This window comes from Carex rostrata, chromosome 6, assembly GCF_964058835.1.
Source record: "Carex rostrata chromosome 6, lpCarRost1.2, whole genome shotgun sequence".
Lineage (NCBI taxonomy): Eukaryota > Viridiplantae > Streptophyta > Magnoliopsida > Poales > Cyperaceae > Carex > Carex rostrata.
The window spans coordinates 5,976,769-5,989,996 of record NC_135923.1 but is presented as its reverse complement, the minus strand read 5'-3'; the positions used below and the strand labels follow the sequence as shown (position 1 = coordinate 5,989,996).

The 13,228-nt window shown below is 32.8% G+C and overlaps 1 protein-coding gene across 2 annotated transcripts; it reads right to left on the bottom strand.

Annotated features, from left to right (window-relative positions):
- Positions 1–528: 528 nt before the first annotated feature.
- Positions 529–4,426, bottom strand: LOC144555987 (UPF0481 protein At3g47200-like). 2 transcript variants are annotated; one of them, XM_078304451.1, is made up of 2 exons: positions 4,164–4,426; positions 529–2,247 (listed from the first exon to the last, which is right to left on the bottom strand). In XM_078304451.1, exon 2 carries the CDS (start codon positions 2,111–2,113, stop codon positions 632–634), a length of 1,482 nt encoding a protein of 493 aa, XP_078160577.1. In that variant the 5' UTR covers positions 2,114–2,247; positions 4,164–4,426; the 3' UTR covers positions 529–631. The 2 variants fall into 2 exon arrangements, with proteins under 2 accessions (XP_078160577.1, XP_078160578.1); XM_078304452.1 differs by having other exon boundaries at positions 4,170–4,426.
- Between the last annotated feature and the right edge of the window lie 8,802 nt (positions 4,427–13,228).

Genomic DNA, 13,228 nt, shown 5'->3' with positions numbered 1-13,228 from the left:
AATATGTGGTACATTGTATGAATGCTATATTTCTATGTTTGTAAATCTAAAGATTCGGATCAAATTAGGAACAGAGAATATACCGGAAGTAGGTGATGTAAGTGGTCAATCAACCTAGCTCATGAATTATATTATATGAAAAATAAACTCATCATGTTGTTATCTTTATAGTGACTGAACCAAATCTTTAAATGTAACAAATACAATTGACATCCGTTTTTCTTAGACGTCTTTCAGTTTACCAAACAAATATATATCGTAGAATATTTTCTTTTCATTAGTTTTATACGCACAATTTTTTTTTTTAGGGTCAAACCACCCAACTATTTAATATCTGTAAACAAGTCCCCATTTGGATTTCGAACCTGTAATCTCTCACACAGAGGGCATTGCATTTGCCACTAAACTAAAGATTGGTTCTCTATGAGCACAAACTTTAAATATTTCTTTACCAGAGAATAGTTTTGCACAGTTATGGAGCAGTATTATACAGATAATGCAAGTTGAGTGTTAAAATAAAAACAAAAATTGCAAGCAAAATACAGTTTCATTAAGAATACATTATTACAGTTTCATTTAAACAAACACACCACATTCACACACGTTAACGGCTAGTGCGATGGATGGTAGACTATTTGTAGTACGCCATAACAGAAAACAGAGTTTGAAAAAAAGTTAAGAGCAAAAGCACAATAGCGGCAATAAACGATATAATTGACCACGGGTTGCTGAAATAATCTCGGTGCAACTTTGCTCTGTGCTTCTTCCATGGAGAGTCGCAATAGTTCTTCACTTTTTTGAAGAGCTCTGCCAGGTGGTGCTTGTCATAATCAAGGTAAGAGCAATACCTGAGCTGGTTGAAAAATTCAGCGGCTGCCTTTTCATTCGCCAACTTATTCTCTATTATTCCATTCTGTTGTAGTATCAACACATCCCTTGGCGTGTTCACGATGCAATCCATGAACACCGCGTAGCTCGTCAGCGGCTTGTGCTGCTTGCCATTGCATTGCTCGAAAGCTATGAGGTTCATTATCTGTGGCCTTCTCGCATCCTCGATCGAACAGTAAGGGATCCTGAGCACACCATGAGAGAAGTGTACACTGAAGATGCTCTCCAATTCAGCCTTCTTGAAAGTTATCCCTGCCTCTTGAAGTTCGGTTGCGCAGGGAATCATTCGCGGTTTACGCTTCGTAATCATGGGAAGACGCTTGCTCATTGTTAATTTTTTAAAAGAGGAAATTAGGGGGAACACCTTTATTTTTGGCTTGAGAATTTCAAATGGAGTGAGGAATTTCTTCCTTGGTGTCGTGGGGATTCCTTGTGTGCGCATGTAGCACTGGTAGTAGAAATCGAGCAAATGGTCATAAGTGTTGTCTCCTTCTGGTACCAAGAAGGTCTCGGTCCCGTGCTTTAGGAAATCAACTAAGCAATCAAACAGAGATGCTTTCTCAGGCTCACTATCTTCACTCAAAGATTCCATATCGAACTCGGTACCTGCAGTCATGGAATCATCACTGGAAGGAGAAATCAAGTTAGAGGTATCGTTGTCTCTGCTCGAGTAAAGTTCGAACACACGCTGCAACACAAAGAAAGGGATCTGGTTCTCAAGCATCAAGAGGTCGCTCTTTATGAGAGGAATATTCCAACTGATACCGAAAAGAATATCAGAATCTGGAAAACTCCAATTCACAATCAGTTGAATTATAAAACATGCATCATACAGGAGCATCTCGACAAACTCATTAGAGTCCATCTTCTCGACGCTCTCATAGTAGCATCTTCGTGCTGCCGGTTCCCACTTTCTTAACACCTCCACATAATTGTCCAGGGTCACGTCAGAATTTTCACAGAGCATTTTCCGTACATACCACAATTTTTCGTGTTCCATACATTTTAGGTCTTCATGCCCCCTATGGTATGGACCGATTGAGACCATCCGTGGCTCATAGAAGTTCTTGCTCCTCTCTCTAATGTGAGAAGGCATGCGAAAAATCGTGATCTGTTCCCTTGTTGTTGTTGATTGATAAGGTACTTTCTCAAGTTTTCTCTTGATAGATAAAGCCAAAGGATCATCGGATATTATTTGGATAGCTATGTACTGATGTTGTGCCATCTCTGAATCTTCCTAAACCCTAAACCCTGTAGGGTATTTTGTTTGTTATGCTTCCCTTTATTAACAAAGTTATTTTATATCTAATCGCCCCGCTAATTCGAAAATCATCGTAAATGTGCGAAAGCAACTCTTTCCTGAAAAAAAAAATGAGCAAAAAGGAACTCAGTACTTCTATTTTAGATTATTGTAACTATAATTACTGTTTTTTTGCATCTCTGTGCATGCTTTGATCGTAGTATCAAAGAAATTAATTCTACATGATAACAGTTCAAGGAAAATTTATTTGTTTTTAATTCCACCACTACCAAGCTACTAAGACTTTGTTCATTCTATGTTTGAATTACAGCATGCAAAAGGTAGCTTTTCTGCACTGTCAAGAAGACAAGAAGCCACTTCTTTCTAATTTGGAAAAAAGAAAAAAAAGAGTTATGGCCCCAATCACTGATGCTACACAATAACACTAATAATATTTAGGCATGAAATTACACCAGAATTCCTGGCGGTTTCTACAGTGTTTTAGGCAAAGAGGAAGTGAAAAACCTAACATGAAAAAAAATCTGAACTTCAAATCCAGTAATTATTTATAGAGAAGGGTTCAAATGCCTCCATATTTTTGTGCCTCTATCATACCTCCATCTCTCTCCATTATTTTCAAAGTTCAAACAGTCGATCCGAACCGCTCAACCTAACCTCCATACTAAAATATGTTTGGAGACCAAATTTTATATTTTTAGGAATTTTTTTACTATTTTCTTAGATAGGTACAAAATCAGTAAATCTGAACCATCTAAAAACAGTATTTTTTTTACCTATCTAAAAAAATAGTAAAAAAATTCCTAAAAATATAAAATTTGGTCTCCAAACATATTTTAGTATGGAGGTTAGGTTAAGCGGTTCGGATCGACTGTTTGAACTTTGAAAATGATGGAGAGGGATGGAGGCATGATGGAGACACAAAAACATGGAGGCATTTGAACCCTCTTATTTATATGGACATCACTTTTTTTTAACACTGTAGCAACTGTTGAGAATTTTGGTAGTTCTCTTGCTACAATAGTCAGAAATTCTGGCGGTTGAGACATGTTTAAAAAAAAAAAAAAATTCAGGGCATTTGTGTAATTATTTTTATTGAGGATACTAATAAAAATTTCGGTTTATTTTATGTTAATTTAGTTGAAGGCAGAAAGTAGAACTCTTATTTAGAAAAAAAAAAATGTACATATCACGTTTACAAGACAAAAGTGTTGGATTTAATTTATCCTTTCTTAATTTGTTTTTTATGATTTAACTTGTTACTATATAAAATAATATTTTCATGAAATATGAAAAAATGGAACAATTAAATTCATATTTATTAATTTAAAATTAAATTTTTATAATTAAAAAAAATCAAAGCATAACTTGCTGAAAAGTTCTCAAACAAATAAAACAATATTTCTCATCTCTTGGTCTTATGTGTAATTAATCATGTTGAAGAGAAGGTAGGATTTTATCATTTTCCAAACTTGAGAGGATGATTTCCAAATAACATAAAAAATTTAGGAGTTGTGTGTGTAGTCCGGATCCTCTGAGGTAACTCAAATTCTGAGTTTAGATCCAGGCTGTCCGATCAAAATCCGGACCCATGCAATCCGAGGTGGAATGCACGGGGCGCCTTTAATATTCGTGTCAAAGCAGATCCAACGGTCTGGATTGAAACTCGAAATTTGAGTTAGCTAGGTGATAGAAACTCCCCAGAGCTTGGATCTGATCTTGCTGTTGCATTCATTTTTGCAAGGAGCCTCTTGAATCAGTTAAACAACGGTCCATTCCAATAGTGGTTAAAGGAAAAAAAATTAAGGGAGAAATTGAAAAAGTAGTTTCTAGAAACAGGGGGGTGTACAGACTCTAGAGTGGAAAAGAATTCAGTTCTATTTTTGCGATTTATAACAGAATCTCAACCAACATCTAATTCAAGATAGCAAGTACTTCACTGAAAACTAGAAGAAACAGGAAACTAGAAACAGAAGCAAGCAAATTATAACTTAGGAAATAATATATAGTAGGGAACCTGTACTTTAGGATTTAGAGTTTGAACTCGCCCGGGGAAATCTTGGGCGCTCGATTCTTTCTCCTCATCTCCTCTCTCTCTCTCTCTCTTTATTTTCTAAAAAAAAACATCGCGTGGAATAATTGAACTCTCCAACTTTGAGTACAACCGTCCTAGGATTTTTTTCTTAGCTATCTCCCCTTTCTCTTCTCTCTCTCTCTCTCTTTTCTTTGAAAAAATTGACAGTGGCTGCCAAAAAATCTCTCTCCCTCTCTCAGTCTCACTAACGCTCGCTCTATTTGAATAGTCAAAGACTCAAAAGCTCAATAATAGTTATGTGCGGTAAAGTGACCTTTGTGCACAGCACTAGAGAACTGCCGTAATTAATTTAATTGCAAATCATTATTATATCGGAGTCTTATGTGGCGTGGGTCTTACAGTAGACTATTATCATTTGTACAATTTGCAAATTAAAACACTGAAAAGGGCCCAGAATAAGCGCGTGCATTCGTTCTGCATGTGAACTGAATGGTCTTAACTATCTGTTTTGTTTAAATTAATGGTTAGGTAACTTAGGTTTACAAGTGCACTCTGAAAATCAATGGTCTTAACTATCTGTTTTGTTTAATTGATGGGACCGCATGTTAGCGTGCTAATAGATAATTATACTGTAAAGCAGTTCGGCCTGGACGGGATCATGGGCTGAGCCGATATAATAATGATTTAATTGAGTACGTGTAGGTATACTTTTTATTTAAAAGGGTGCTGGTTTGGATTTTCCGAGCTGGACGGGATCATGGGCTGAGCCGAGTCAAGTGTTCAAATAAACCGAGCCCATCCGAACTGTTTTTTTCTTTTCTTTTCTTTTAAAACCCAGCCGAGCCTGAATCTGAGCTGCTATGAATTTCTCATTGAGTTGAGCCGGGCCAAGCCCATTAGCAGGAGTGGGGCATGTCTGGACTCTGGACACTGGTTTGGTGCTTGTCATGTGTATGCCATGTTTTTTGCTGTCTTGACAAATGAACACTAAACTATATGCTTAACGCAAAAGATCCATTGAGAAGATATTAAAACAAGATTTATTTTATTTTATTTTATTTTTGAACCATGCAACAAAAGCTCCCTGTTATTAATAGACTAATAGTGGCAAGGGAATTTTGCAAGGTCTGATTTTCATTTTTTTTTTTTGCCAAATTAAAGAGTGTTAACCTATCATTATCATTTTTTTATTGAGAATCATTAGGTGATCCTGAGATGAACTCATATAGGGATAGCGGGTGGTTTTATCCATTGACTAGTCACTGTGTATAGTCTGGAGATGTATTGATGTACCCTGTAACAATGTTTTTTCTTTAATCGGTAAATATAAACAACCGGCAGCCACTGCCTAGTTTTTGATTAAAAAAAAAAAGAGATGAACTCATATAGGTCACTGCACCTTTTTTTTATCTCTGTCCTTTTTGCTTATATGCCCTTTTATTTATTTTATTTGCAAAGAACAATATTTTTTACTAGAAGCGAGGGAGTTTGTTCTGCTATTTTAACTGGAGAGGAGGAACCAAATCATATTTTCCGAGCATTTGAGAACTAGGACCCCTCTACCTGATTTTGGTCCATTAAATCTGATTCCGTCCAATGATCAAACAATTCTGAAACGCCAGATCTTAATCACGCAGTTTATAAACATGCTACGGTCGGGGTCGAAATCAGAATTTTGATCAGTAGGCACAAAATATAGATAAGAGCATTTTTTTTTCCTAACAAATCAGAGCATAACCAGATACGTCCCGGCATGATATGATTCTGCCACAAAACATGTGACGGTTACGTGATGTGACTCGCGTGTCCTGTGTTGACTATCTTTCGAAAATTTGGTACGAATGACACATCACGCAAAAGATTTGGTCACGACACGGCACATGCGGTCACGTGTAATTAGAACTATTAGATCTCGATCAAATGGTGAATCATGAATAAAATAGTTAAATATGACCACATATGACCAGTCACGTTTGAACATTCATGTGTGGTCACAGTGTAATTAACATATTCGAGCATTCACGTGCTGTGGCCATCTTTCCAAATTTAATCACAGTATGGCACGATACGTGATCCAACTCACGATATATATTTATATCCTTAGTAGTTGACATTTCTTTTCTCTTGATAAACCAACGATTCTTCTAATTCTAAGTAGAGTAATGAATCAGACTGCATTTTTTTTCTTTAACGCGAATTAGTCTGGACTGAATTCAGAAATAGACACAAGTATCAAATACCATTGAGTTGAAAAAAAAAAATTGAATTGAAAGATAAGCAAAACATCTGATACCATTTGAATCCGATGACTACGGCCACCGTTTATTCCATATACAATGGTAGAATCTACGAACAGGTGTAAATATATGACGCGGATCTATTTTCTGGATTCTTTGTTACGATTGTTGTATAATCTTCCGTGTACGAATTATATAGAACTGCTTTTAAGTATAGTGACAAATGAAAAATTCGGGTTTAATTTGGCGGGTTCAAAAATTCGTAATTCGAATATAATTCGGGTATAATTCGGAAATGATTCGGTATTTTTTGAATTTTTTTAATAAAATTTGGAGGAAATTTTTTTTTTGAGAAAGTGCTCAAATATTTAGAATTATATATATAATATTATTTTTCTTCCTTTGACATTCAAAATTCTGAAATAAAAAAAAATTGATTCAAAGTGGTTTGGGACTTTGGGCCTTGAAATGGAAGTATATTCTCTCCTGTAGTCCTATACCACGTGGTGGAGTCCACATTTTATTCAAAATTCAAAAAGCTTTTAGTCTCAGTCTCACCCACATGGCCACGTGGTGCCTCAGTCTCATCTCAAAAGCACGGACTACAGAGCACGATATTATAACGTGCAACGAGTTTTTCGAATAAAATGCAATTAATTAGTAAAAAACATATTATTCGCGTTTTAATTGCGAATAAATCGGTAAAAGTACGGTCAAGTGTTTTATACGCCGTTCGGTTCAGTTACCTCTTAAAAACGTTTTATTCGTGAATAAAACGCGAATCATGTTAATAATGCTTTTAAGTTTTTTTTTTTGAGGATAAGCCCTTAAGTTTTTTTTTAAGTAAAGAGCAACTATCTCAATTCTGAGGTAGTGCAGTGGCACCCATGATCGACAGCTAACAAAGGGCCCAAAAGGACCAAGGATTGGGGATTAAATTGAAAAAAGAGGCTAACTCAGTAATTAAATTAAGGCCACACAAACAGCAGCAGAGAGTCAGAGACTACGGACCGAAACGGTACAAACGGAGCGACCAGAATTGGATTCTAGCGGGCAGCGGGCTAACAACCCGAGACCGGAGGTTTTGATTTCTAATAAACAAAAAATGTCATGCATGTTCTGACAACACAATTAGAATTAAATTTTAATCCACACTAAGAAATTAATATTTAATTTTTTTTAATTTTTGAATGAAAGCTAAAGAAGCTAAAAAAATAGTAGAGGTGCCTTAAGTACAGAGAATTAAGATTCGGACAAAAAAAACTAAAGAAGGTGATCTTAATCTACTCTAATAAATCGGTGTTTGACATAATTAAACGGCTAAAGAAGCTAAAGGAAGCTAAATGAAGCTTTTTTTAGTTAAGGTTGGAGATCAAACTACTCAACTATTCAATATCCATAAGGAATTGCTCCTTTTGGATTTCAAACTTACGATCTTTCACACGGACGGAAAACATTGTCTTTTCTTTCTTACCAAACAACACCCATCTACTTTAGGGTTTTTTTCATAAACCATAATTAATAAAACATTTTTTACGGAACCAATATGATTGATTTTTTTTTTTTCAAAAACCATAAGGACCGTGGGGTTCCCACGGTCTCAACTTCTTCTTTTTTTTTTTTTTTTTTTAAATAGATTTTTTTCCCAGACCGTGGGGTTCCCACGGTCTCATTTTTTTTTTTTATAAAACATAATTTTTTTAAATTTTTAAATTTTTTGTATTAAAATATTAGAAATGTTGAATATATTTCTTTGAAAATAGATGAAATATAATATAATTTGATTTATTAGAAAGACTGCAATAAATAACCCGGATCAATATTTTTCAGGTCGGATTTTTCGCGGCTGTAAGAAAAATTAATATATTTCTTTATGTGTTATTAGAAAAAAAATAAAAATGTTTAGATTCTGAGTTATTGATCCCGGTTCAAAAGTCACTTCTAGGTAATCCAAAAAATATTGTGATCCTTCTAGGACATTTAATTTATAAAAAGTTATATCTATTTTGAGAATTCTTTTTGAATAACAATCATTAAATAACTTAAAAGTTTTTGTTTTTTTCAAAAATAGATACAACTTTTCATAAATTAAATGTACTAGAAGGATCACAATATTTTCTGGATTACCTAGAAGTGACTTTTGAACCGGGATCAATAACTCAGAATCTAAACATTTTTATTTTTTTCTAATAACACATAAAGAAATATATTAATTTTTCTTACAGCCGCGAAAAATCCGACCTGAAAAATATTGATCCAGGTTATTTATTGCAGTCTTTCTAATAAATTAAATTATATTATATTTCATCTATTTTCAAAGAAATATATTCAACATTTCTAATATTTTAATACAAAAAATTTAAAAATTAAAAAAAATTCTGTTTTATAAAAAAAAAAAAAAATGAGACCGTGGGAACCCCACGGTCCTTATGGTTTTTGAAAAAAAAAAATCAATCATATTGGTTCCATAAAAAACGTTTTATTAATTATGATTTATGAAAAAAACCCTCTACTTTAAGTCCGGGAGTGGCGACAATTTGAAATGTTTGATAGATATCAAATCAAATTCAATCCGATATTTAATTAGAATTGTTTGATTCTTACCAAAATTTACAGCCACTTAATCTGTACAAATTTTAAAGTCATTCCTGTTAAACAATACCAATTAAATATCTGATCAAAATTAATCTGATGCTCACTGGACCGCACCAATTCCTGCAAGTTTGGAACGGAAAAATTATTTAAAAACAAAAAACATAAAACTTCTTCTGGACTTTTAGTCCGCCTTCTATTTTTCTTTTGTCCCTGTCGAAAAAAATAAGTGGAACAAAATTAATGCGTTAGAATGTATAATTTTAATGTTCTAAATAGCGATTATCGAATTATCATGAATTTTTTTTTGAAAAAAAAAGCTATCGCGTATAACATAGTTATAGCTAAAACTATTGTATATAGATTATTTTTTCTTTTCCAAAATTGTATTATATATTTTATTATTTCTACTAATTATTAACATTGAAAAATTGAGGTAACAATCAAATAATAACTAATCTAAATTTATATTTTTTTCAATCATGCAAATAAGAAAAAAAAATCTACAAGGTAATATTTTTTAATAATTCATACTTCATATTATTACAGATTATAATAAATGAAAAACAATTAACGAAATAAGTGAAATGAAGTAAGTACCTATTTGATCATTTTACATATTATAATAATCAAAATCAGCTTTCAATTAAAACAAATGATAATAATTTTACAAGTGAATACTAGACGAAGAGCAAACAAAATGAAGAATTAATATTAAAATATTTTCCTGTATAGAAGGATAGACTAAATCACAAATAGGAATAACACGGTGTTCGGTTTAAAATATCTAATATAGCGAATCATGTAGCATCACAAATAGGAACAAAAACACATGTAAATTGCAAAAAAATAAATAAAAAGAAGCATAGCGGTATGCAATAGTGCGTAGCTGTAATAGCCGTCCACTATTATAGCTATGGAGATCGTAACTGAATTAACAAGCTTTTATCCCATAGATTAATTAGTTATTATGGTCAAAAAAAACTATAAATAGCTATTTAGGAGCTAGAACCCTTATAGTCTTTTTTATTATTTAAATATGTTTTGTAACTTAAAAAAAAGTTAAATTTTGAAACAAAATATTATTAAGTAAAAGATTTTAGCATTACCACGCATGAAATTAATATTCAAATTTCACAAAAGTTTTTATTTCTAGTAATATAATCTTTTAGTAATTTTCTTCTAGTGAACTCCGGGTGTTATTTATCTAATTTTGCTTTGTAAAATTTTCTTAATACGCTAATCCAATGCAATCATTTCATACATCATTTGAAATGGACGCAAGAAATACTTGACTTTTAGTTTGTTTTTATAACCTCCCCTTAATTAAATTGCGTACATAAATAAATATCTGCCATTCTTATGTCAGTATATATCTTATTATTTGTAAGATATATATGGTTGTTTAGAAGATAATCGCATTTACTTTTTATGCTTTACTGTAATAAAATAATTTTCATTTCAAACCATTTCCAATGATGGTATCGAGATTTGTGAATTATTCGTTTTCATATCTTCCTAGATGATTTCGACGAATTAAACAGATTTTCAAAAAAAAATTCCCTAGTTTTTCTGAATTATTCATTAATTTAATAAATTTTATGAATTATTCTCCAATTCTTAAAAATTTAGTGTTTTGATTTATTTATACACGTTATGAAAAAAAATGAACTATTTCCAAATTATATCCATATTATATCTTAATCACAAATCTTAGAGCTCCTCAATTTTTTTCTAAATCTCAAATTTAGGATTTGATTTTAGAAATTTAAAAATCAAATTTTTGAAAAACTGATTGATTTTATTTTACTTTTAAAAAATAGATGGAACTCCGCCAATAGTGTGGTCCTAATAGTTTTTGTACAAATTTGCAATCAAGATGGAGTCTAACGTCTGAAAAATAACATAACAACTCCCACTAGTGTGTGGTCCCAGAAACTTGCATTATTAGTGCGATTCCAAAAACCTACACCTGATGGAATTGGAACCGAACCAGTAGTTCCATCTATTTTTTTTTTATAAAATAGCACAATTCTATCTATTTAAAAAAGAAAGAAAAGAACAATCATTCTCTTTTCTAAAGAATTATATTTTTAATTTCTAAAAAAAATCCAAATTTAGCATTGTCCTTCCAACTGCTAATATGAACCTGTGAATTGTATTTGATGCTATGTAGCAAAGACAGATATTCACAAACAGAGATGATGCAGTTATACTCCAAACTTTTGTGACAAACAGTTCCTAGTTCCTAGTTTATTTTTCGTAGGATGTTCAATTTCTAGCCGTATGAGCAACGCCACATAACATTCTTGACCATCCGTCATAAGTTTTTCTACCACCCGTCAATTCTTGACCATCTGTCATAGGTTTTTCTATGAGCAACGCCACATAACATTCTTTACCATCCGTCATAAGTTTTTCTACCACATGTCAATTCTTACAAATTTTCAAACTCTTTCCTCGGTTGGAAATTGAAAAGATGTTCAAAGTATTCTCACAAATTTTCAAACTTTTCTCCCCTGTTGGAAATTGAAAAGAGGTTCAAGTATTCTTACATTTGGGAGTGTTGAGATGTGTCCGACACTCATCATACTCGGATACGGCTGATTTATAAACGTGTCCTTGCCAGAGTTTATTTCTGATATCCTTTTAGTTTTTTTTTTTTTTTTTTAAGTTAGTGGCTTTAAATACCTACTAACAATTTCATTGATAAAAAAAAAAAAATTACAATGAGTCAAATGACTCTCATTCTTAGATCTAAACTCATTTATTCTCATGAAATCTCGTAAATTGCTCTAACCACTTAATCCTACATATCTACTCGTAAACACTCTATTACCTCTTTCTCCATCTTTTTCCACGACCGGATCCGCTTTCATCCGATTGCCGTCGTGCTCTGACGGCCGAATTTGTTCACCGCTGTGCTTCAATTGAGATGGAGGTACCGCGCTCTCGGCTCCGGTCAGCTCCGCTCGGCTTCCTCCCCTCTCCCTCATTCTTCTTTCCGTTCAAGGTAATAAAGACAAGAGAGAGGGGAATGTATCACTATATCGAAGGTGGGAACTAGAAGAAGTGAAAGAGACGAGATGAAGAGGTGTAAAAGAGTGAAGGGGAACAATGGCGACGGCTAGGATTTTTTTCCTCCTCTTTTTGTCGCTTGGGAGGAGATTAGAACCTTTCAAAGGTGTATATATGTTTGAAATTCCTCATCTTTGATTTTCTTTTAGTTGCCATCAGTGTTCTTGATAGCACTATAACAGCACAATAGCGACGCTATAGTGTTTTTGAACCTTAAAAACTAAGTTATAGAATAAAAATATGCTAATTTAGCTACAACTACTAAAGTGGTAATAGCAGTCAATCAGTAATAGCGTGTAGCGCAAATAGCGGACGTTATGCCTTGTAGGCTTTTATTTGAAGGTCCAAACTGAAAGTTTCTTTAATGTACCAAATTTTTTTAAGGTTCAGATTATTTTTCATTTTAAACAGAAAAAGTTAGATATTTTATGTCATGCTTAAATTAATTTGATTAAAAAATAGATGATTTATGTCATGATACTTAAGTTATTTAGAATTATAAAAAAAAAGAGTTTATGATATTGTTAAGAATATTTTGAATAACAATTCAGACTTTGTATTGATTCAATATAAATATTATAATTTTTTAATTAATTTAATATTACTTATTGTTCCATAAAAATTTAAATAATATTGATAATTAGTAAAAATATTAAATTTATTTTTTTTGAAAAAAATATAAAATAATTTTTATTATAACTACGCAATTTGAAATAGTTATTAGTTTTTCCGTGATAACACAACAATCGTAGAACCTTACTGCAGTACATGTGGATAAGCTACGGTCTGAGTATGGATACCCGCGGTATTAATACGATTCCGCGACTCACTGCTGTAGTTTTGCTTGCGCGATCACACCGAGTTAATAATTATGTGATAGCGAATCGAGACCGATGCCTGAATGGACTGGGTCAAAAAGGGCTCCTTTGTTTTTAAACTTTTGCTTTGAAGCCCACCGGAAACGGCATTCAGAAGTGGACTACGAGTAACTATGGAAATATCGTTTACTTTTGCACATTAATATTTTATTAAGCTAGAAACCACGCTTATTATTTTTTCTTTTTGTCTTTTGCTGGTTTTAATAGTTTGCTGCTTGTAAGCATGTTGGCAGAGGATAGGATCATAGGATAGGATCATAGG